The sequence below is a fragment of the Tupaia chinensis genome, unplaced genomic scaffold (assembly GCF_000334495.1).
Source record: "Tupaia chinensis unplaced genomic scaffold, TupChi_1.0 Scaffold000639_1, whole genome shotgun sequence".
Lineage (NCBI taxonomy): Eukaryota > Metazoa > Chordata > Mammalia > Scandentia > Tupaiidae > Tupaia > Tupaia belangeri.
The window spans coordinates 1,998,228-2,023,274 of NW_006160160.1; the positions used below are offsets into that span (position 1 = coordinate 1,998,228).

Consider the following 25,047-nt stretch of genomic DNA (forward strand, 5'->3'; position numbering starts at 1 on the left):
TAGTGAACATGCAAAATCCCCTCTCTTAGCTTTTCTGAATATACAATAAAATTATTAACTATAGTGACCCTATTATAGAATACTAGAACTTACTCCTCTTACCTGACTAATTTTGTCCTCATTGGTAAGCATCTATCTCCCTCTTCCCTCCCCTTGCTGGTCTTCAGTAATCATTATTCTATTCTCTATTTCTGTGAGGCCAACTTTTTTAGTTTTCACATCTGAGTGAGAGCATGCAATTTTTCTCTTTCTGTACCTAACTTATTTCACTTAGCAGAAAGACCTCCAGGCCTGTCCATGTTTTCTTGAAGGATCGGATTTCTTTCTTTTTAATGACTAAATAGAATTTTTTGGGTATATACACCACATTTTCTTTATCCATAAATCTGCTGATTTAGGACACTTAGTTTGAGCCCATACTTGGCTATAGTGACTAGTACTGCAATAAATATTGATGCAGAGATATCTCTGCATCAATACCATTTTTTTCCCTTCCTTTGTGTATACACACACACACACACACACACACACACACACACATGTCTAGTAGTGGGATTTCTAGATCATATGGGAGTTTTAGTTTTCAGTTTTTTGAAGGACCTTCATACTGTTTTCTGAAATGGCTGTACTAATTTACATACCCATCAACAGAATAAGAATTCCCCTTTCTCTGCTCTTTGACAGCATTTTTTTTCTGGGTTTTGTTTTGTTTGTCTTTTGGATAATAGCCATCTTAACTTGCAAACCAACCTCTGCTGGATCAGCATGTGCAGGGAGACCTTGGAATGCCAACCTGAGACCTTCTCATTTGCATTCAGCATCACAGAGCAATGGATTACCCCTGCACTGCCACAGCTGGCCCGCATGTCATATCTTCAGAGACAGAACACATCTTTATATTTTCTCATTTTATCTGCCTCTAGAGTAAGGGTGGCTATGTCTGCCAGCTTTCCCTGTTTTGAAGGCATATACTAGCGCTTTTGGTTTCTAAAATGCTTTGCAATTGAAAGGTTCTAGCTATCAGCATGTTCTGGTCTCCAAATCTGCTGTGGACTATAAATCTGTAATTTTCAAATATTTAGGATAAAGTGCAAGTCATGTAAGAACATAGACTAGGAGTACAATGGGTCTGAGTTTGAATCCCAGCATAGTCCTTACATTTAGTGAGCCTTGAAAATATTTTACTCTGAATCTCACTTCCCTCGTCTATGAGTGGGTATTCAAAAAGTTCATGGTGGGTAGGGCCAGCAGATGGCATAGCGGTTATGTTGCAGGATTCCCCCGTGGCTAACCATCATTTGAGTTCTGGACCAGGTGGCCTAAAACTCATGCCCAGCACATGTGTGCATGTCCCCAAGATCCCAGGAAGAATATGGAAGAGAAGGGATTGTAGTATGGCATCCTTGCTTGAGGATGACTTTTCACTTGCCCTCTCACTGTCTCTGTCTTTCTCCTTCTACAAGCGCAGGCACCCTAATGCAAAAACCTCTTTAAAAAAAATTCACAGTGGAGGCTGGCTTGGTAGTGCAGTTGTAACATGCTACTCCAGGGAAGCTAGGTCCATATGGAAGATCACAATTTTGGTTCCCTGGTCAACCTGTACACACTGGGCATGAACCTGCTGCCTGGCTGGGAGGATGAGGGTAGAAGGAAGTGGTGCAAGACCATGTTAAGGATCTCTCTCTCTCTCTTTCATATAAGAAATGAATTTAACAAAAAAAAATTTAGTAAAATGAAATTTTTAAAAAAACTACCCTGAGGGACCAGTAGGTGGTGGGGTGGTTAAGGGCGCTGGACTCCCACATGGCCAATGGTAGTTTGAGTCCTAGGTGGCTTGCTTTCTCATTCTCCCTTTCTCTTTCTCTGTCTCTCTCTGGTCAAAATTAAAAATAATAATAACAAATAAAATAAATAATTCTTTTGAAAAAAAGTTACCCTGAGAGCCAGCCAGTAGTGTAGTGATTAAAATCAGGCTGCTGGATCCCACAAGGCTGACTGAGCAGTTTTGAGTCCGTAACCCAGAAACTTGAAAAACAAACCAGATACATGGGCATGTGTGCCCAAAATTCAAAGAGGAGAGTGGAGGATAAGGGATTGTGGCCTGGTCATCTTCCTGGGGTGGGGGATGAGGACGGGCTTCTCACTTTCTCTCTTTCTGGCCAGCACATGCACACCATAACAAAAAATGAAAAACAAAACAAAACAAAACCCTTTCAGATCATAGCTTCTTCTTATAGTCCCTATCTCATACTGTAATTCTTTCAATTCCTGATTTATATGTCTCTTACCCCTTCTCTACCTTTTCTGTTTGGTGCTGAAGACATTGTAGTAGCTACAGCTGTAAAAATAACTTTTTTTAACCTCCAACAACTTCCTTCTTTTCCCACTTATGCTCATCCTCTAGTTTCAAACTAAACTATTAAGTACAGCCACACTGAGTTCTCAGTAATTACTCCTTTTCATTAACTATTGTGTTTTATTCTAAAAATCTATCCTAATGTCATTATCTCCTATAAAGTTGGAATATTAAAGAACCAATCACACTGCAACTAATTAAAAAAAGTATTGTAGTTAAATTTCTTATGAATTTCAGAATCACATTTATGCTGAGTGCTACATTTAAACAAAGCAAAGGGATGTTTCCATGCTTGAGTGATCCACATTAATTATGTCAAATAAAAAAAAAAAAGTGAAGTATCACAATCTCAGGCTTTTGAGTAATTTGCATACTGGCACATATTATATTCCTGTAACATCCTATTGAAATAATGTCAAGTAGAGTTTAGATTATCTTCCACGTAGCTCTTTGTCACCTCTTCCTGACTTAAAAGTTCTCGGCTTGGACAAGTTTTGTCTTGGTTTGCCTGTTTCTCCATATCCCTTTCAAAGATCTTCTCCTCTGTATGCTTCCTATTTTTTATGTTTTACAAAAAGTCATTTTCTCATAAGCCATCCTAAGTTCTGCATTCCGATCTGTAGTACAGATTGTAGAAGGACCATACATGCTGTTGTTTTAATTTATTGCAATAGCCCAGGCGACTTGAGCAGCCAAGTGGAAAAACTAGTGGAAGTGGCTGGAAGGTGCGGCTGACACAAATGTTACTTCTTTACCGCAGAGCTGCTAATCTCATATAAGTGGATGAGATGGTTTCATTGAAGTTATAACTTAAATTTAAAATTCAAGAGTAAGTTCTGGTGGCAGTAGTAATAATACTTTGAAGCCCAGGAATCTTGACATGAGTTTGCTAGAAAAACAGGGAGGAACAAGGTGAGATGTATATTTTTTCTTTTTTTTTGTGAGCAGCTTTAGATGTGTAACATCTGCTCTGGTCTAATAATTTTAGATGATGGAGGCCATTTCCAATTCAAAAGGACAATTTATTTAGTGTAAAGAAAAGCAAAGGAGACTTGGAATAAGTCAAAATGCATGAAGTTGAGTCCTACGGTGTGACTTTGGGAAAGTTCCTTAATCTCACTGGGCATGTTTTATTCATTAATAAAATCAAAATAATAGTAATTACACCTACCTTTCCTGTTTAGAAAAAGGATCAAACTCAATAGTGGCTATTAAAATACTGCATAAAACCCGCCACACTTAACAAATCTCATTTATTGCTAAGTGAAGGGGAATTTAGTGGAATTGAGGAAAACGTGGTTTGGAGTTTATTGAGTGAGTCTAAGTATTTGGATTAATTTAATAAGTTGGCAAAGAACTGTAATTTATTCCAGTTGATTCATAGATTGCATTTACTCAAGCACAGTATGTAATATTTCATCAATTAAGAACACGATAATATGTGTTTGTCTTTCATGTATTGACATCAAATACAAAATCGAGGTTTAACTTTAACTTTTAAGTTACAGAAAAACCCTAAACGAGAGTGCTATAAAACGAGATAAACATGTATTTTAGCCTTATATAAATGTAAGTAGCTTTATGATCAGGAAAGACTCATTTCTTTATAATTTATTTTTCTGTCATACTAAACTTGCAGTTTTTAATCTCAAAGTCCAATGTGGCTACTCCAGGTCCAGTTATTATGGAATGATTCTAGCTGACAACAAAGAAAAGAATGGAAGGGGGAGAATACTCCCCAAGGTCTTGCTTATCTTTCATTGGCAAGAATCTAATTATATAACCTTCACTGAAACAAAGGATAGAAAAAAATTTAGTTTGTATTTTGGGCCATATGTGTCAATAATTTGTTTGTTTACTTACTATTTGTTTGTTTTATTGCTAGAGGGCACATGCCCTGACAGAAAGACACCACTTCACCATGGAGTGTAGTCACACACAATTCCTTTCTCCTCCATTTTTCCGTCACAGCAGGACTTCAGGCATATATCTGGAGCTTCTGGGCATATTTTCAAGCCACCAGGGCCTGGATTCGAATCACAGCTGGTCATGTGAAATCTGCCTTTGTTAGTACAGTGTACAGTGCTTAACCAGTGTGCTATGGAGCTGGCTCAACTTTTTAGGTTTTAGGATTCTCTTATAAGGCCAGAACAAATACAGACAGGCCAATAATCCTCACAACCATAATGGAAAAATTCTTCTCATTTAATCACCAGCAAGCAATAGTATGTACATTATATCAAAATTATTTTAAAAATTATTAATAGAGTTTTTTTTTCTTTTCATATAACAAATATTTAGTGGATAAAACCTATGTGCCAGGTCTTTTGGCCAGGACTGCCATATTCCAGTTATGCACCAAATGACGAGCACAAAGGAAAAGAGGAGAGGCACTCAACCTATGTTCTCTAGGCCTTTCAGAAAACATGGAGCGGTTCCTTTGGCAATGTACATGTGAATCTCCAAGAAAGGCGCTATTGTAGACATCAAGGGAATGGGTACTTTTAGCAAAAGAATGCCCCACAAATGTCACCACAGCTAAACTGGAAGAGTCTGCAGTGTTACCTAGCATGCTGTAGGCATTGTTGTAAATAAACAAGTTAAAGGTGAGATTCTTGCCAAGGGAATTAATGTGTATATTGAGCATTTTAAGCATTCTAAGAGCAGAGATAGCTTCCTAAAATGTGTGAAGGAAAATGACCAGAACAAGAAGGAAGCCAAAGAGAAAGGTACCTGGGTTCAACTAAAGCGCCAGCCTGCTCCACCCAGAGCACCACACTTCCTGATAACCAATGGAAAGGAGCCTGAGCTTCTGGAACCTATTCCCTATGAATCCGTGGCATGATGGGTATTAGAAATAAACTAACTATGGTCTATTAAAAAAATACTATGTGTCAGATACACCATTAAACCAGAAAAAAGAAAATGAATTCCTTTTTCTTAGAATTTCTAATTTATGAAATTAGAATAAAAATAGGAATTTCAAACTGCTAATGTGATAATACTGGAATAAGTGGTTTTGAATTCGTGGGGGAAAAAAAGATATTGTATTATTCTCAGGTGCAATCATTATTTGCTGTAGTCACATTAATTTCCTAGAAACCTGGAAAGATGAATCTTCCTCTTAAAGTGTTTCATTTACAAGAGACTATTTCATGTATTGAAATACTGTAATTGAGAACTGAATATGAATAACTATCTGATTTCTCTTGGAAATATACATTTGGTAGATTCACGCTGAATTAAATAAGATAGAGCAGTAGGTAGCTAGACAAAGACAGATATTATTTATAAAATTTTACTTTGATTTGGAAGGTAGTTGGTTCATTTGAACCGAGTAGATTCTGTAGCCAATCTCTCTTTTTTCATGGAATTCTGAAACTGAGGCATGTGGTCACAGTGGGAGGACAGGTTGCTGGGTGTAATTGAATTCTCTTTCTTCTCTCTTTCCTGCTCCAAAACTAACTTTGACTACTGCCACGCCTCTTCTCAAAAGGCAAAAATGTATGGAAAAGAATAGGAGGAGGCAAGACTGGAGGTGTGGTGAGAGGAACAGTTTCTACCCACTTAAAAGGAAGGGAATGAAATAATAGCTCTCCAGAAAAGACCAGGAACATGTTCCCCTCCTTCTCCACCCTCTCCACCCTCTCTCCCCCAACCTCAGGACCTGGTCTCTCTCTCTCTCTTTCTCCACTCTACTTTTATGCTTGTGAGTAAAAATGGAGGGACTTCCTCAGCTCATCCACATTACATTAAACTGTAATTTTAAGTCATGATATAAGAATAAAAGGCTATACTTAAAATATTTGGCAACACTAGTGACTTAATAGTGACTTTGACTAGTGACTTTGACTTAATAGTCTTTGCTTCTCTTTTCTTGTTGACACTTTTTTTCTGCTCTGATTTCAAACAAAAATTTAAAATATGGGAAGAGAAAAGGGTAGAATACATACTATGTCATATTGAAGCTAAAGGAGTTTAATAATGAAGCTTTGGTTCAGTCCAGAAACCTTGGGATCCAGTTCTCACCATTTCCAGACCAAGTTAGAGGTTATTGTGTAATACACTGCTAATTTTTCATGTTCTAAAATATAGTAAGATGTCTGACTTTCTTCATCTTTTCAATCACATTTTACTACTCTACTCTAGGCTATAGATTTAGATGTGAGTTACAGTATAAAATTTAGCGATATCCTGTATTGATAAAATAAACTGAGTAATTTGGGGAATCTGTGTTATACAAAACAAACAAATAAAAAAAGAGCCACAATGAAAATTCAGAACTGGGAATAACCTTATCTTCTTGACCTTCCTGAATCCAGCAATCTAGTCTGAACACATGCATATGTTGTTATTGCTTGCAGATGTATTTATACTTCTAATATTTTTATGTTCTTGTATGAAACATTTATAACTTGTCTAATACAGGATTTTCTTCCATTGGGTACTCAATAAATATTTTGACCCTGAATTCCTCAATGACAAAACCTGTTAAAACACAGTAAAGAAAAAGACCACCTGGGGTTTTTCTGGACTGAGCTATTCTTTCCCAATAAATGAATGTCTTCCAAAAAGGTATTTATAGTCCTTAGTTATAAAAGTAATGGTACTAGAAATAGTGTTTTGACATCTGTTATTTTGATCCAATCTAGACTATGATACCTTAGCCATCGTAGTTTTTCCCACATGCTGGGAAATTGAGAACCTAGCCTAGTAGGGTTCCAAACGTTCAAAGGTAATTGTTTATTAAAAAGATAACAAGCAGCTTGAGACACATCTTCGTCTTACTTCAGAATAAGGGACTGGTCATAACATGATTTCAACATTTCTCAACAGTGGACCGAAATTTTGATTTGTTTCTGGCAATAGCTTGAATTCTTTCCACACAGCTGGTTTCTCTCTTTGTGTGGTGTAGAAGCAAGAACTGTACCACAAGAAGTCAAAGGGGTCGGGAAATGGAACTGTACACGAGATGGCCCATCACAAGAAAAACTAAGAGAACACCCCAAACAGAAGAACAGCAAAGCCAGCATTTCCTGTCAAAGCAGAAGACAGGAATCCATGGTTTTAGAGTTAGAAGGGAGCTATGCAAAGGGCTGTTGCTTCCCCAGTGTTAATGAACTGATAAAAATGCGTGGTCACTAAGCTCAGGGGAGGCTGCAGTGCTTTCTGAGAATTCCATGTTATTTAGCTCTTTGATTCTCAGCAAAGAGAATTTCCAGTCTGTTTGCATGTGCTTCTCTGAACTCCCTCCTACATTTTTAGCTGTAGCATCTGACCCAACTCCGACTCCAAAAATAATTTGGTAGCCATCACAGACGGGGATGATCTCACCTTCCCACCACAAACTGTGCTCATGTTCTGCATGTACAGCCAGTCCTTGTTCCTTCTTACCCATTTCAAATCAAAGGTGGACTCTCCTTTGATTAAAGACCAATCTTTTTGGTGAGGTGTAGATTTCACTTCTATCAACTTTCTCCAGAACATGGTGCGGTTGATTCTTTCACTCATCAGTATCTATTTATCCTTCATTTAATATTTAAATGAGCTTTTTATTTCTTATTGTAAAAATAACCCCATACCCCTTCCCCTTCTAATACAACTACTGGCAATTTCAACTTATATTTTTGAGCACTAGCATACAGCAGATACATTTCAAGAACTTCCTTTTATCTAACCTGTTCAGAGGGAGCCAGGAGGCCATAGCCAGAAACTTGCCTACTTTGGGAGCATTCACTTTACTCCTGCTGGTGAAAGTGGAGCCAGCAGAGAGCTGGTTCCCTCAGGAATCTCACTTCCACTGATAGTCCAGGAAACAGTAAGTGGTGACCCCAACAGGGTCCTGGAAATGGAGAAGTCACTGGAGTAGATATATTATTACTAGATATCATCAAACAAGAGTTACCAATTGATTGGATGTGGAGAAATGACAAAGATGACATCCAGGCCCCTGATTAGAAATGACAGTGTTCATTCACAGATCGCAACACAGAGGAGGAACTGGCTTAAGGGGAAGGTGAAGAGTTCATTTTTGGACATGTTGGGCTTGGACTATCTCAGGTCGGGTGGCTCACAGATAAGCCAACAAGGATTTGCAAAATAAGCACACATGGAACTTACCAGTTTCAGGTTTGAAGTTGGTACTTTGGAGTATCAGTTCTTTGAGACCTCCATAGACTGCCACACCCAGAGTGGGATATAGGCCGTGGTAGCATTTAGTGTAGTTCACCCGTGGTGGCTGTTCAACTGCAGCAGGGATTTTCTCTCCGACGTCTGGGGAAGCCCAAAGCATAGGCTCAAATGATGCTCAGCTTTCCTCCTGCAGTGTCAGAGCATTACTAGACTTTTGCATTTTTCTTAATTACCAGAGGATGTGGGTGCTTGCCCAAGACAAAGAGAGAGAGAAAGAAGGAAAATGCTCACCTCCAACAGTCACACGACAATCCCTTCTCCTCCATTTCTCCATCCAGTTGGAGTTTTGGACACATATCCAGCATATTTTTCAAGCTACCTGGGCCAGGATTTAAACTGCCCTCAATTATGTAGGATCCAGGTCCCTTAAAGACTAGGTTGTAGGGCCAGCCTTTTTAAAAATAAATATTATTGCTCAAAAATTCTTAATATTAACTGATTTTATTTTCATAGCAGATTCTGTTATATAAAGAACTCTGTTCTAACGTTATCATAAATAAAAATATGAATGTAGGGGCTGGCAGGTGGCATGGTGGATAAGGGCACTGGGCTCCCACAGAGTTGACAATGGTTCGAGTTCCAGACCTGGCAGCTTGCTTTCTCTCTCTCTTTCTCTCTCTCTCGTTCTGTCCCTCTCTGGTCAAATTAAAAAATAAGTAAATTTAAAAAATAAAATAGATAAAATAATTTGAAAACAAATATGAATGTAAAGCAGAGTGTTCTGTTTTTGCTACTCATTCTAGAACTTTATGAACTGGCTAAGTCCAGATAGGTTACTATAATGGGTTGAGAACATGTATGAATAGTCATTATCATTAATATTTTTGAGAAACTGCCAAAAAATGAAGCACTTTACATTTACTATTAGTAATTTTTATAGTAAGCTTACATTATTGGTATTTTCATTCTCATCTCATAGACAAAAGATTAAAGCTGTGAGAAGCTGGATAATTTATTCAAGGTCATGCATTTGGTAGCATTAGTTGCCAAAAGTCAGTCTATGACTGCGTAGGTTGCTGATTCTGAACCCTCGATGTACATTAGAATCACGTGGGATGCCTTAGCATTTCTAGTGCTTGGTCTGCACCTTAGACAGAGCACATCAGAGCCTTGGGGTACAGAGATATAATTTTAGAGGTCCTAAGTGATGCAAGTGTACAACCAAAGTTAAAAAAATACTAGCTTTCCTCTAAAACTTTAGAGTTTTTCACACTTTGCCACCTCTAAAAAAAAAAAATAGTCTTGTGCTACCAGCCAGACCATTATTCAAACATGATAAACATATTAATAAATGTCTTTTTGAACAGAAAAGCATTATCTCCATGTGACTTCCAAATCATCAAAGAAGTATTTTACTCAGCAATAGGGCTTCAGGCTTTTATTTGCTCTGCTTGTTACAGGTTGAAAGCAATTTTACATTTGCATTAATATTACACTTGGTTTTGAGTGACCATATGTAGTACTTGCGAGCTAGAAAAGGCAGTCAGAATGTATGGAGGGGTACAAACCCACTGACAAATGGTTTTCTCTACAAATACGGAACACAATTGCAAATCCAATTCCTAGAGGCATCTTAGAGCCTATAACACATTTTGAAGTTTCTCAATTGTTAGTAAAGATTTAGTTGACCTTCTGACCTTATTTAACAAGTGACTTAATTATATTTCCATTCAAACAAAATTGTTAATTTTCGGAGCCTGGAAATAACAGTATATAATGAAGCATCTGCTCTGTATGTTGTACAAATGTTTGGCTTTCCAAAGGACACATCTCAAAACATCCAGTTTCCTTGTGTGTGTGACAAACTTTTCAAGGTCTTCAAATTAGGAGCACATTTTTGACATCTGTGGAACAGATTTCTATCTTTGCTGACATCTATCTAGCATTTTTCTTTTTCTTTTAAAATATTATTTTAGAACTTCTTTATTGTAATAGAGAACTATAAAAATCTGGCAGATGAGTCATTTTTGAGATATTCATATGTAGTGACTGTTTTTATTATTCTTTCACTCATTAATTAATTTGCATTATATGTAACTTAATCTTGCCAGTTTCTCCTGTTTGGAATCAGTTTTGTGACAGAGATTTTGATTATGCAGAAAATTACCTGCTTCACAATTTTCAAGAAAAGGGTCAGAGAGATTATAGGATGTTTCCTAAGCCTAGCTTTGTGCCATAACTTTCAAGCAAGTATGGCAACTGGTGTTCAATGGTGAATCAAGAGTATTAAAGACAGAACTAAAGCCCATCATGTCTCTTCTATTGATATATTTTCCATTAAATCTAAGGAGAAGAGTGCACGAGTTAAGTACTTGGATCTATGAGACATCTTTGTCAGCTGTCCACAGGTGGCATCGCTGCCAGAGTAGCTTGTCGTAGCGGCTGTGGAGTAAATGGGGCTTAGATAAGCTGACATTAACAAAAAACTTCTAATTGAATTCCTATTACCATGAAAGTTGTCGTTTATGAAATTATAAACCTTGTTTTCATAGCACCTGTTAGTTTTAGTGATTCCTTTTCTTTTATTGAGGCTGAGGTACTCCATCCAGGTATACTTCCTGTGTGTTGATGGAGTTAACATAAACAAAAACATACCTGGAAATGGCACATTTCTCATTTTAGTTGGTAATAATTTGAATAGTAGGGATTTAGCATTTAATAAAAATTTTTGTTCATTTTTTATAACATCTGTGTATTTACCATCCATATACAATTTATTTCAAAAGAATTTGATGTGGCTTAAGAGGATATGGTACAACCATGTAAAAGTATTACTAGGAAAGTCAGCAGGTGATGGTTAAGGCACTGGATTCCCACATGGCAGATCGTGGTTCGAGTCCCAAACCTTGTGGCCAACTTTCTCATTTCCTGTCTCCTTCTCTCTCAGGGAGCACACGTGCCCTATAGAAAATTACAATAATAATAATAATAATAATAATAAATAATAAATCATTCTTTTTAAAAAAGTAATATTAGTAAAATCAGTGTCCTTTACAGCACAAGGCAAAATATAGTAAAAAGAGCACACTCTTCTTAATTTGATAGTGGAGTAACTTCAGACAAGTTATTTAACTTCTTGGAGCTTCATTCCCTCCTTTGTAAAATATTTTCATTGGTAGCAAACCAAATTGATGTTTAAGGCAGAATAGGTATTTAGTAAGTTAATTCCTCATCCACCTTTAAGATGCAGCCACATATTTTCAGACATACTTGTTTTGCCAAGTAAAATCTCAATTTATGTATTTATCTATGCTTTCTTCTTATTTTTAACAGTTATCATCTATGAGCAGTTACTATATGTAGGATATGTATTACAGGTGTGCAAAGTCCTTTATTTTTCCATTATCTTATTTTTTCCTCGTTATAATTTATTTTTAGTCCATAAGAACTGCCGAGTTATAAATAGTATATATATGCAATAGTATTGTAGCCCTTAAAGAACTGCCTCTGACACCAGTCTGGTGATGCAGGGTTTGCTCTCATCACATCATTCGTAAGTAAGGAGTTACTGGTGTGTCTGGAATTATATTGTCCATGTCTCGTACATGTTTTATTCCACGTAAACAGCAAGACATATTCATTTTAATATACTTATTATATCCAAATCAATGTGAGAACGAATGAAATTACAATAGTCCCCTTCTCTGCATTTTCTTTTTCTGTAATTACAGTTCCTCATGTTCGACCTCACTTTAAAAATACCAAATAGAAAAATTCTAGAAATAAATGATACAAGAATTTTCAGTTGTGCACCTTTCTGAGTAGTGTGATGAAGTTTTCTCTCTTCTATTCCATGAATCATCCTTTTGTCTGGTGTATCCATGCCGTGTATGGATACCCGTTAGTCACTTGGTCGCCATCTCAGTTAACTGATTTTAAAATTAGTATAGATAAGATTTAGTTACTATCTTCAGTTCCAGGCATCTACTGGCTATCTTGGAATATATCCCCTGCATATAAGAGGAAAATATTGGATTTAAATAATTCCAGCAAGGGGACCAGCCAATGGTGTAATGGTTGCTGGATTCTCTCACAGTCGATCACAATTTGAATCCTGAGCCTGGCGGCTTAAAACTCCTGCCAGGCACAGGTGCATGTGTGCTCAAAATCCTAAGAGGAGAATGGAGGAGAAGGGACCGTGCTGTGGCCATCTCCGTTGGGGGATGATTCCTCGCTTTCTGTCTCTCTGTCTCTCCAGCGAGCACATGTACCCTATAGCAAAAATCTCTCTAACAAATAAAATAAAATGACAATAACTCCAGGGGAATTGCTCCATATAGCAGAATTATTTTAGTTTGTCTAAGATTGTTATTGCTATAACTACAAATAAGTTTTGCTATCTACATAAATACTTCAATTGAAGTATACAGATATCGATACTCTTTGAATTTCTATATAGTCTACTGAAATGATTTATTTTAATATTATATTTTTAACTTTTCTGGCAAAAGCAAACTTCTCTATATGCCATAGTTTTTTTTTTTTAATGTTATGTATTTCTTGATAAAACTTTTTTCCTTTTTGAATATTTGAATGTTGGGACTAAGGTAAACATAATATTATGTATTTTTTCTTAGAATTCTAGAAAAAGCTGCCAAGCAAAAAGCAATAAATAATTATATTTCACACTCTAAGAAATTCTTCACCGTAGTAACATATTATTTTTTCAAAGTATTATTGAGGAATCATTAAGGTTTGAAAAAGTAGTAAGACTTCTCTAATAAATCTAATAGAAATAGGAGCTATAGATAAGCAATATTAAAAGCAAAAAATTTTTCTTAAAATTTATAAGATCACAATATATACACACATATATAACACATCAGAAAATAAATAAAATCAATAATTTTCAGAGAAAACAAATTACAAAATTAATTTAAGAAAGAAGTGAACGGGAACCAGCAGTTAGCGTAATGGCTATGTCGCTGGACTCCCACGTAGTCGACCGCGGTTCGTGTCCCGGACCCGGTGGCTTAAAACTCACGTCGGGCGCGTGTGCATGCGTGCCCAAGATCCCGAGAGGAGAATGGAGGAGAAAGGATTGCGGCGTGACCATCCCCCCTGGGGGGTGATTTCTCGCTTTCTGTCTCTATGTCTCTCTCTGTCTGTCTGGCGAGCGCACGTGCCCTACAGTGAAAATCTCTCCAAAAAAAAAATTAAAAAAAAAAAAAAAAGAAAGAAGTGAATAAACTTTTAACTGTATAATTAGACTACTTATGGTATAGAGTTTTAGAAGTAAGTCTTTGAAAACAGTACAATAAAAATCTCATAATTAAAAAAAAGAATTATTTATTTAATTTATTTTTTATTATCATTATTATGTTTAATTTATCCAAAGAAAGAGAAGGAGACAGAGAGAGAGGGAAAGTGAGAAAGCAAGCCACTGGGTCTGGAACTCGAACCGTAGTTGGCTATGTGGGAATCTAGCACCTTAATGACTTTGCTACCTCCTGACCCTCAAAATCTAATAATTTATAAGTGAGAATTTTAAGTTCTGAAGTTTCTATGGCAAAATGTAGCCTCTTTCTCCAAAGCAAATGCTTCAGAAATTACAAGATCTTGGGTATTTGCATCTCTTTATTTTCAATCTTTCTGTATTATTGGGTTTGAACTATGTACCTTCTAAATTACATGTTCTATAATTAGGTGTTTGAAAATCCAATATGAAAGTTTTTAACTTTTAACCCGTGAATTTAAAGCATTCTCATTTATTGTGATTTCTGACATGTTTGGAATTACTTTTGTTTTCTTCTTTTTTTTTTCTTACTATATATCACATATTCATTTTTTTTAAACCTTCTAAAATTTTACCAGAGGGAATGTGTACTCAACAGAGAGATACAGAGAGGGAGAGAGAGAAAACACCTCCATGAGACATGATCATGTCATAACCCCTTCTCCTCCATTTCTCTTCCCTTTTGGGATTTTGGTCACGTAGACACATGCACCCAGCATGCTTCTCAAGCTGCTGGGTCACAGACTCAAACTCACACAGTCAATTATGTGGGGTCTCGCTGCCTTAACCACCAGGTCATGGGCTCGCCCTGTTGTGTTTCCCATTTTGTTTTCCCTTTGCCCTTTCCCTTTAATTGTAATGATAGGTTTTTCTTAGTTCTGTTTTACCTGTTATTTTATAATTATATTGTTTCTACTTTTTGTGGCTACCTTAGCATTGACATAACTATTCAAACATTTTCTCTTCTAGAGTTAGTTAGTAATATTCCTGAGAACAACACAAAAAGCTTAGCGTACTTCTATTTTTCTCCCAGTTCCTTGCAACTTTCACACCTCTTATCTTATCTTTTAATTCTTACTATATCATTTCGAGTTATATAATCAGGTGGTTATGTTTTAAAATTATATATATGTATTTATTATATATGTCCTTATATTATTTTATTTAAACTTAACATGCTTTTTTTCTTTCTTGCAACTATCACTTCTTTTATCTCACTTCCTTTTTATAGAGTTATTTTTTTTAAAGAACTATTTTTATTTAAAGTTATTTATTTATTTATTTGACCAGAGAGGGACAGAGTGTGTGTGTGTGAGAGAGAGAGGGAAAGTGAGAAAGCAAGCCGCCAGGTCTGGGATTTGAACCATGGTTGGCCATGTGGGAGTCCAGTGCCCTTAACCACCAAGCCACCTGCCAGCCTCTAGAGTTCTTATTATTAATGACTTACATTATCTAAAAATCCTTCCAGAGGAAATCTTGAGGTAACACACTTTAAAGGTCCTTTTAATCCTAAAAATATCTGTATTTCTTCCTCTCACTTGAGTAATAGTTTGTTTTGGTTGGCATAGAATTCTATCTTAAAGGTTATTTTCTCATAGAATGTTGAGGGTATTATTTCATACCTACTTATATCCTGGCTGGCTCACAGGGAATCTGATGTCAGTCTAATTCTTCTTTGTAACGAATCTTTTACTTTCTTTTTCTTTAAACTTTGACAGCTTTTAAATTTTTCTCTTTATTCTCAATGTCACAAATTTTATCATAATGCATTTAGGTGTGTGTATCTGTAGATGTTTGTGTGTCCTTCATCGTTATCCTATAACCATGAGAAATTTTAAAGTTCTAAGAATTTTTCCCATGTACCTTTTTGTTTTTTTTTAATAAGATATTTTTGGCACAGGGCTCCTGTGCTCACTGGAGAGAAAGAGAGAGAGAGCGAGAGAGCAAAGACAGGGAAAGTGAGAAATAACCCCCAAAGGCCAATGACCACACATCAACCCATTTTCCTCCCAGGATCTGGGGCACACACACACGTGTGCATGATTCTCAAGCCACTGGTCTGTTGACTCAGAATGTAGTTGGCCATATATGAGTTCAGCGTTGTAATCACCACACCGCCTGCTGGCCCCGCTTTTAGATGCTGTCTTTCCCCCAGTTTTCTAAATGTCCTCCTTCTGTAAGTACTTTTAAATTGATATTAGAACTTCTCTTCATCCACCCTTCCTACCATCCATGTCTTTGTCTTTGCTCCCAGTACCTAGCTTTGCAACATGGTGTCTGTATTCAATCTGCTCTTGGTATTTTGGGATTCCTCATTGTCTCTAGTCCATCATGGAAAAAAAAAAAGGAAAGGAAAGAAAAGCTTTTTTCTTTTCCCAGTTATTTTAAGAAATCTCTTCAATTATCTATGAGAGTGATTTAGTGCAAAAGGTGTGTGTGAGAGTGATAAATAAGAACAGTGCTCAGTTTGCCATCTGAAATAACTTTCACATTTTGTAATATTTGTCAGTAACATTCATCAGCTGTGGCATCGAGGAGACCAGACTGGGGTTTGGCAAAGCAGGTACAGAGAAATAGATGATGAACTTGAAGTGCTCAGGGGTTTTATGTTTGGAACGATAAATTGAGAGGACTCAGCAAGATAGGAGTTAAAAGTAGACACAGGGGAGACCAGCAGTTAGCATAATGGCTATGTTGCTGAACTCCCATGTAGTCAACTGCTGTTCGAGTCCTGGACCCGGTGGCTTATACTGACACCAGGCGCGTGTGTGTGCGTGCCCAAGGTCCCAAGAGGAGAATGGAGGGATTGCAGTGTGGCCATCCCCCCTGGGGGGTGATTTCTCTCTTTCTGTCTCTCTGTCTCTCTCTGTCTCTCTGGCAAGTGTGCATGCCCCATAGCAAAAACAAACAAAGAAACAAACAAAAAAACCTCACCAAACCAAAAAAAAGAGCAGACACAGGGAAGCTGAAGAAGGAAAAAGCTGTAAGAAAGAGGAGATAATGCACCCAGCAATGACAAGAGCTGAGCAGGTGTCAAGATATAATTATATTATTGAATTAAAGCATTTAAGGTAATAAAACAGTTTTTCTTTTAGGTATCATTGCTAATAACAATATACTGTAATGAGATTGATGGTTTTAAAATGAACATTTTTGTAATTGATTTGTGAACAGCAACAATTTCATTTAAATGTAAGAAAAAAAAAGATAATTTTTGATAATTTAGATTTTTAAATGAAAAGTTAATGAACTGATATATCCATTGTATTTTCTTTCAAATATTTAAATAAATTTGTTATTATTAAAAATATTAAACAATTAAATTTTTTAAAAAATTTAGTTAAAATAAAGAAAGGTTTTTTGTGCTTACTGATGTGGGATTTAAATTTTGTGGGATGATGTGATATTTGTGAAAAATAATAACTTTGGGACCAGCAGTTAGCATAATGGCTATGTCGCTGGACTCCCACGCAGTTTACCGCGGTTCAAGTCTTGGACCCGGCGGCTTAAAACTCCTGCCGGGCGCCTGTGCATGCATGCCCAAGATCCCAAGAGGAGACTGGAGGAGAAGGGATTGCGGCATGGCCATCTCCCCGGGGGGTGATTTCTCGCTTTCTGTCTCTCTGTCTCTGTCTGTCTGGTGAGCGCACATGCCCTATAGCAAAAACCTCTCCACAAAAAAAAAAAAATTAAAAAAAAATAATAACTTCACTTGGAAAATTGCTATTTATAAAAGTTGTATTTTAAAAGGAATACATTTAAATAAATAAAATAATATATTTGCATTATTACAACTTAGCAAATAGAATATATCCGTAGAAAATCCTTGTGTGTTTCCATGTCAAGGGTTTGATTTCATACCGACTCTTCATATGATAATGAAGCAAAATGTAACCCCCTTTGCCTATGTCTCAAGATCATAGATTTTTGAAATATTCTTTATTTAAGGTTAATTCTGTGACTCTAGACCTCCATAGACCATGCATACACATTCCTTAGATTTAGACAACTTACTTCCATGCTTAGAGATTTTCAGGACATATACGAATCTTCATCTGGCCTCAGGAGATGCTCTCGTCTATAGAAATAGACTTTACTAGGCTGGCACATACCTGGTGGCTGGGAGGGGTGGCACTCACATGGCAGACCTTGTGGTTTGAATTCTGGTCCCTGTGACTTACAAAACACACTGAGTGCATGATCAAAATCCTGACAGGATAAAGAAATGGAGAAGGGATTGCAGCATAGCCAAGCTCATTGTGGAGTGCTTTCTCCTTCTCCCTCTCTCTCTGCCCTCTGGCAAAATAAAAACAAACAAAAGACATAAAAAGAAATAAACCTTACTTCTCAATTTGCAATATATTCTTCCCCATAATCTGTGGCCATATTAATTGTCCAAAGAAAGATGAATTAGTGAAGTAAATGTCAGTACCTCAAAATTATAGGATCAGCAGGTGGCGAGGTGGTTATGGCACTGAAGTTTAAAAATGCTTCACTAGCACATGTAATTGAGATTAGACAAATTGGTGAGAAGAAATGAAATGTGAATGAGAAATTGTTATTAGAATTCCAATATAGAATGGAAGAATTATCTTTGAAATTCACATAGGAACATGAAATAGAGATCAGGAGTGAGTAAAGTACTCAGCCTGCAGATATTTTACCTTAACTTGGGGGAAAAAAAAGCCTGATTTTCTAGTATAGAAAGAATAACGATCGGTTACAGCTACTACATCATAGCTCAGACAGGAGTGAAGGTAAAAGAAAGAGCAGTCAAGAAACTCATGACTTGGGGCCAGCAGGTGACGTGGTGGTTAAGATGCTGGAATCTGACCTGGTCAACCACAGTTTGAGTCCTGGACTTGGCAGCTTGCTTTCTCATTTCCTCTCTGGTCAATAGATAATTATTTATTAATTCTATTTAATAATATTATTTTAAATAATAATTACAATAAGTAAAATTAAATAATTCCTTTTAAAAATAACCTCATGACTTCATCATACTGAAAATTGTCATCTTTGTAAGCATAAACTTAAATACTAAGTAAGTTTATGAAATTTAAATGAAATAAGGAACCATATGCTGAAAAATGGTAGCATCATTGTTGGTACTACTTGTAGTAAAGATGTTAGCAGTCATAGCTGGCTGGACACTTGCTATTGCACCTGACACAGGGCTCCTTAGCCTTTGTACATTATCCCTCATCATTGAAACAACTGGTAAGACAAGCAATTGAACCAGGGATTGAACATAGGCCACCCAGGTAGTCCTGAGCGCTAAGCGTGACATCTTTCTTTTTTTCTTTTGAGAGTTTTTTGCTATAGGGCACATGAACTTGCTGGAGAGAGAGAGACAGAGAGACAGAAAGCAAGAAACTACCCCATAGGGGGAATGGTCATGCCACAACCCCTTCTCCTTCATTCTCTTCTTAGGATTTTGGGCACACATGCACATGCACCTGACATGAATTTCAAGCCATCGGGTCTGGGACTCGAACCACAATTGACCTGTGGGAGTCCAGTGGCATAACCATTTTGCCATCTGCTGGTCCCCTAGTGTGACGTTTTAACAGCTGCACCACTGTGACAGGGCTGGTCAGGTTCTTTTTACGTGATTAAAAGAACTGGAAGACTATGTTAACAGTTGTATGTTATGCACATACATAGTATGTGCATAAACACATACTATGAATAATTTGGGCTGAAATATAAAAATCATAATAAGATATTCTACTTCAGCAGTAGATTGGAGTAGAGGTAGGATGATGAAGATTGCATTTTTATTTGTTTTCAGGTTTTCATCTTCTTTTTTTTGGTTACCTTTGGTTAGCTACCTTTGGTTTGATGCTTTCAATATTTGGAAACAGCAAAATTGAAACTGATGAAAGAAGAAATTAGTTCTTTATCTGGGTCTTGTTTATAAAGAATTGCATTTCAAGGAGATTTTACAAAGAAATTTTACCAATACGAAAATAAATAGTAACTCTGCCAAAATGGACCTACTGATCTTTTGCAGACAAGTCAAAACTGGTGTTTGGCACATTCCAATTAAATTGTGTAAAGAAAAATATCTGTGAAATCGTAGCCCTGCACTGCAAGCGCCTCGATTAGCTTTTCAAAATTATTTATTAAGACATGCATTGCAGTGTAGTAATACGGAAGTGATATATTAAGTTCTTTAATACACATACGTTATTTTTTAGGAAGCTATTAGCCAAACCTCATTTTGTACATTGCTGTTATACCTTGACTATCATGCACATGTAAAAGCAAAGCAATTTTTTTCTTTTGAGAGGCTTTTGCATTTTCAAATGTAATCTTAACATCAATGCAGATAAAACAACAAAGAAGAATTCTTGATTATAAAGTAAGGATAAAGAATGTAGCCAAAATAATTATGCAGAATGTCTATCACGCAAACCGAAGAAAGGGCCATTTCTATTACTATGGTTCAAGAAAAAATTCAAGTAAAGCAGTAATTTTAATCTCCCTTGAGTTTATGGTTCTATTCAGGTCTCCTAAGAAGAAAATCAAATGCACAAATAAAATTAGAACTTTTATTTCTCTATGACAGATATTGTATACAACAGAAAAGATTATTCTGTCACCAAAGAGAGACAGATATTTGAATAAAAACAATGAATCAGAGATTAGCAATCTTTGGAAGGACGCATGATGTCCCCTCCAGGTTCAATGTGAATCTTCTTTTGTTTCCACAGAGTATCTGTACAACCACTACTGCATTTTTGCACTTTTTCTTCTTGGCTTCCTTCTGTTGGGTTTTGACTGAGGCGTGGCAGTCATACATGGCTGTGACTGGAAAAATTCGAACACGGCTTATAAGGAAACGTTTTTTGTGCCTTGGATGGGGTAAGCATATGAATATGCCTTTCCATGCTATCGGTAAAACGGCTTTGAACATACATTGAAGCAGTTGAGAATGACTGTCTCCAGGCTACCTTGTGTCTAATTTGATATAGGAGAGTGGTAATACGTGAGGTGGTCATTTTTGAACATGCCTTGGTCATTTGGAATTTATAAAGGAGTTACTGCCCAGGTAACCAAGCAGTTATCAATCAGCAGTGCTTACATCAGTGCAGTGAGACCTGGGTTAACTGCAGCAGAGTAATAAAGTGCTCTTTTTAAATATTTTCTGAAACTGCAAACTGTGTTAAAATGTTCAGTGCCTAAAGCATGATGGTTCATATGATAGTTCTGGGCTATGTACTGCCCCAGAAAACTTGGGATTCATTCTGAAAAACCTCAAAACAATAGAGGAATAAACCATTCATGTCACAGGAAAAAAGCCATTTAGAGAAGGAATGAAACCTCTCAATTAGTCAGTGGCATCCTTAAGAGTAGAAACTGAACTGCTGAACTGAATTAATGAATTATTTGTCAATCTTTATTGGGAAAAGTTTCTTTCAAATTGCTTCATGACATGGATATATATCTCAAAGATCTATGTATTTCATAGAGCTGATTCTATGATAGCCTAGTTAATGTAAAAACCTAATTTTAGAAAAAAGTTTAGAATTTTTTTAGATTTTCTTTTGAGTTTTAAAGAATTTTAAAGGACACTACAAAACTGGCAAACTTGAGTCCAAATATACAATAACTTCTTACTGCACCAGAACCTTAGAGAATTACAAATAAATGGACTTATTACAACACTAGAATTATTCATGGTGGAAAATAGGAACAATGGCACTTAGAGATTATCCATCAGGTTTCAACAAGGGTCTATCCTCTCTGATACACTAGGGCTTTGCACAGGCAAATGGGAAAGTAGGTAATAAGTTGAAGAATGTGTTCTACACGGACTTTCATAAATATTTTTGTGTAAATTCCATGACAAAGACATTCTAAAGTTGAATTAGTATTGAATCAGAAGATACTTTTTACAAGTCTGTGTCATAGGTCCAAGATTTACAGAATACTAGTAAAAGAAAACTTTTCATGATGAATAATAAAGAATGGCGATTTGCAAGATTGGTTAACTACCTCATTTAACATTGGTATTAGAGGGAAGAGGGCACACAGCTAGTGAATGTAGCTAGCTCTACATTTACCACTATTATCAGACTACACTGGGTAGCAAAACACTAAGCTTGTGGTGCTAGACCGTCAGAAGGTCTGTGAGTGGTAGAATAGTGGCATATGAGTTTCATTATGAGCAAGTGCAAAATAATGAATTTAGAAAAGAATTAAATCCAAATTGCATGAATTTCCTTTAAAACTCAAAGGAAAACCTAAAAAAATTCTGGACTTTTCCCTAAAAGTAGGTTTTTAAATGAACTAGGCTATCATAGAATCAGCCCTATGAAATGAAGACTATGACCTAGGAGAGAAATTTTGAATTTCTCCTCATGAATTTGGTCCAATCAACAAAGTCTGCAAATGACTTGCATAAAACAGGAGAATGAGAAAGCAAAGGAGGAGAATGGGTAGGATACTATATATGTAGTTTTATATATGTATATATATATATATACACACATATATATATATACACACACACTCACACACACACATATATATATATACACATACATATATAAAATTATACTGAGATTGAAAAACAAAAAAAGAAAATAAACTATTAAAGTAACCAGGGGTATAAGTAAGGAGGGCAAATTCTTCAGAAGAAGAAAAAAATAAAACTTAGAACTGACTTTTCAATGGAATCCAGAAAACATGGAATCCAGAAACTAATACATAAAATAATATCTTTAAACACTGAAGGCTTGTATATATGTATGTATATATTTGCATATATATAGTTGGTCAAAATATGGTGTGCTACTCTGAGATGCTCTCCATAATCATTAAAACTCATGAAGGCATTGATGTCATTAGCAAGGATCACAGAATAAGGAGAATAGCAGGAAGGATGAGCAATGATAGGGAGAAAGGAGATAAAAAGAATGGATGCAAGATGAGTAGATAATGAATTTTTAAACTTAAGAAGACAACAAATATCTTCCTATAAGAAAGCATGATCAAAATTTTAACAAACTTTAAACAGTATAAATCAGATTAAGTGCTCTTTACCAAAACATGGAGAGGTTCCATTGAAATGAATTCGCATAAACAAGATGTTAGGTCAGAATTGGTGCAGCCAGATAGGTAATTAAATTCCCTATTCCTACATTCTTGTTGTTATATTGGGTCATCAGGAAAGTCATGATGCATTTTTGCATAGAAAAACACATCATGAGTTTCCTGATGACCTAATCAATAATTTGTAAAGCGCTAACTGATAGGATTTATTTTTTCTTTCTGATTGTAAGTACAACCTGATGTGAATCAATATGTGGCCCACTGAGCGTTCTACTTTTTTACATTTTGTCACACCAGCACATTCAGTTTTTGCCTTTCTGATTTATAACCATAAATTTCCTTCATAACAGTGTAAACCCTAGGGGAAAAAATAACTTGAAATATGGACTAAATCTCTGTTATTACTTCTCTTTAAACCTATGTCAATGTGTGGTAACCTAGCAACATCAGAGAAGTGCACTAGGTTAAAATCCCAGCTGTCACTCTCATATTTTTGTACTTGAAAGAAATTGTGTAATGGAAACATAACTTTGTGAAGTGATTCACCCAAAGGTGTCTGCTCTGATTTTGGTATCTGGAGTTTGTCCTGACTTTTCTTGGGCCTGTGCGGACAGCGGTTATAGCTGAAGATGAAGTGTGGCATTGCTTTTCTTCCAGGTTTACCAGCATTAGTAGTGGCCACATCGGTAGGCTTCACCAGGACGAAGGGATATGGCACTGATCACTAGTAAGTCCATCCACAGTGATAAATCATGTTTGTAAGAAAATTGCCAGATGAGCCTCCTTGGCCTTGGTTGGCTCATGAACTGCAGATGTCTTACTTTTTTTTTATGGAGTCATTAACAACGGTAGAAAGCACATTCTTGAGGACCAATGTAAGATAGTCTAAATGCATAAAGCTTAAACTATAAATACTGTGGCATTGTTCTGAATCCTTGTTTCAATCTCCCACTTCTTAATAAGATCAAGGTATCTGGCTTTTCAAATATTTCAATATTCACTGTGCATATTCAAACTCAAGTGCTTTTTTCAAAGAGTTGGTTAAATCCTGACCTACTAATCTTTTAAAATGTGTCTGTCTGATCTTGTAATTTCATTGATGATAATATAGATTGTTACTGACCAAGTTTCACTGTGTTAGTACAAATTCTTTTGCTGTGTTAGGGTAATGCACACTAAAAATTGTTGATCAAGGGAATCAGTAGAGTGTACATTAGAAAATGCCTGGACAATGGAACCAATTAGAAGGGAGAAAAGTGGGTACAGTATCAGCCCATCTTCTAGCTGTAATGCTGATATGTTCTGTGAGAGAATTTACAGTAAGGTTTATATTTAATACCACACAGTGAAAACAATGCAAATTCATATTTTACTTCGTTTGTTTTCAAATTGAGAAGGCAATTGAGAAATGGACAAAGAGATGTGCTTCTTATCAAAGGCATATGTTTCAAAGCATACTGTTCTGTTTAATTGTCTTCAGATTTGGGGTAGGACTCACTACTAATGATGCCATCTGACAGGCTCATCCAAACTGAGAGTGTACCAAGATACAGCGCTTCAACTGCTCATTCAAGAGAAATTTCCAGAGAGCTTAAAAGACTCATGTTGTCAGAGCACTTGTTTGTCTTACGTGATCTGTATTATTGAAGAAAGGTCCGATAGCCTGTACAGCAGAGTGCCCTTTCCTACAGCACTGTTACCTGGTAGCGATTATTGGGTTGCCGGAAAAGTCGTGATGGATTTTTTTTTTTCATGGAAAAATACATCATGACTTTTCTGACGACCCAATACTTTTTATAGTAGTACAAGTATTTTATTATGAATACATATTTGAAAGGTACCATATAGAAAATATGGAAAAAATAGTATTATAGATAGTATGGTTCCTACTTTCAAGGAGTTTATAATTGAAGCCAAGTATAATACAATGAGTAATATATTAATTTCATAACTATAAATTTCCCTTATAACAGTGTTAAACTCCTAAGGGAAATATAACATAAAATATATACTAAATCTTTATTAGTCTATAATAAAACATATAGGTACTAAACTTCAGTTTGAACATTAGCTTACACAAAAATATGAAAGAAGTCTAGTGACAAATTTAGAGACACTAAACTCAAGTGTTCTGTTGACAGATCTTTCTCTACAGATATTTTATAAAAATAGTTATTAAATTGTCTCCCTCAAACTGGAA

General features: G+C 36.1%; 1 protein-coding gene across 1 annotated transcript in view; it reads left to right on the forward strand.

Moving 5' to 3' along the window:
- The window catches only part of ADGRB3 (adhesion G protein-coupled receptor B3), an 841,452-nt gene that overhangs the window by 735,041 nt on the left and 81,364 nt on the right, over positions 1-25,047 (forward strand). The window contains exons 21-22 of the mRNA XM_006159627.3: positions 20,504-20,654; positions 23,505-23,574. Coding sequence (XP_006159689.1) covers positions 20,504-20,654; positions 23,505-23,574 — 221 coding nt within the window. The remainder of the gene's footprint in view (positions 1-20,503; positions 20,655-23,504; positions 23,575-25,047) is intronic.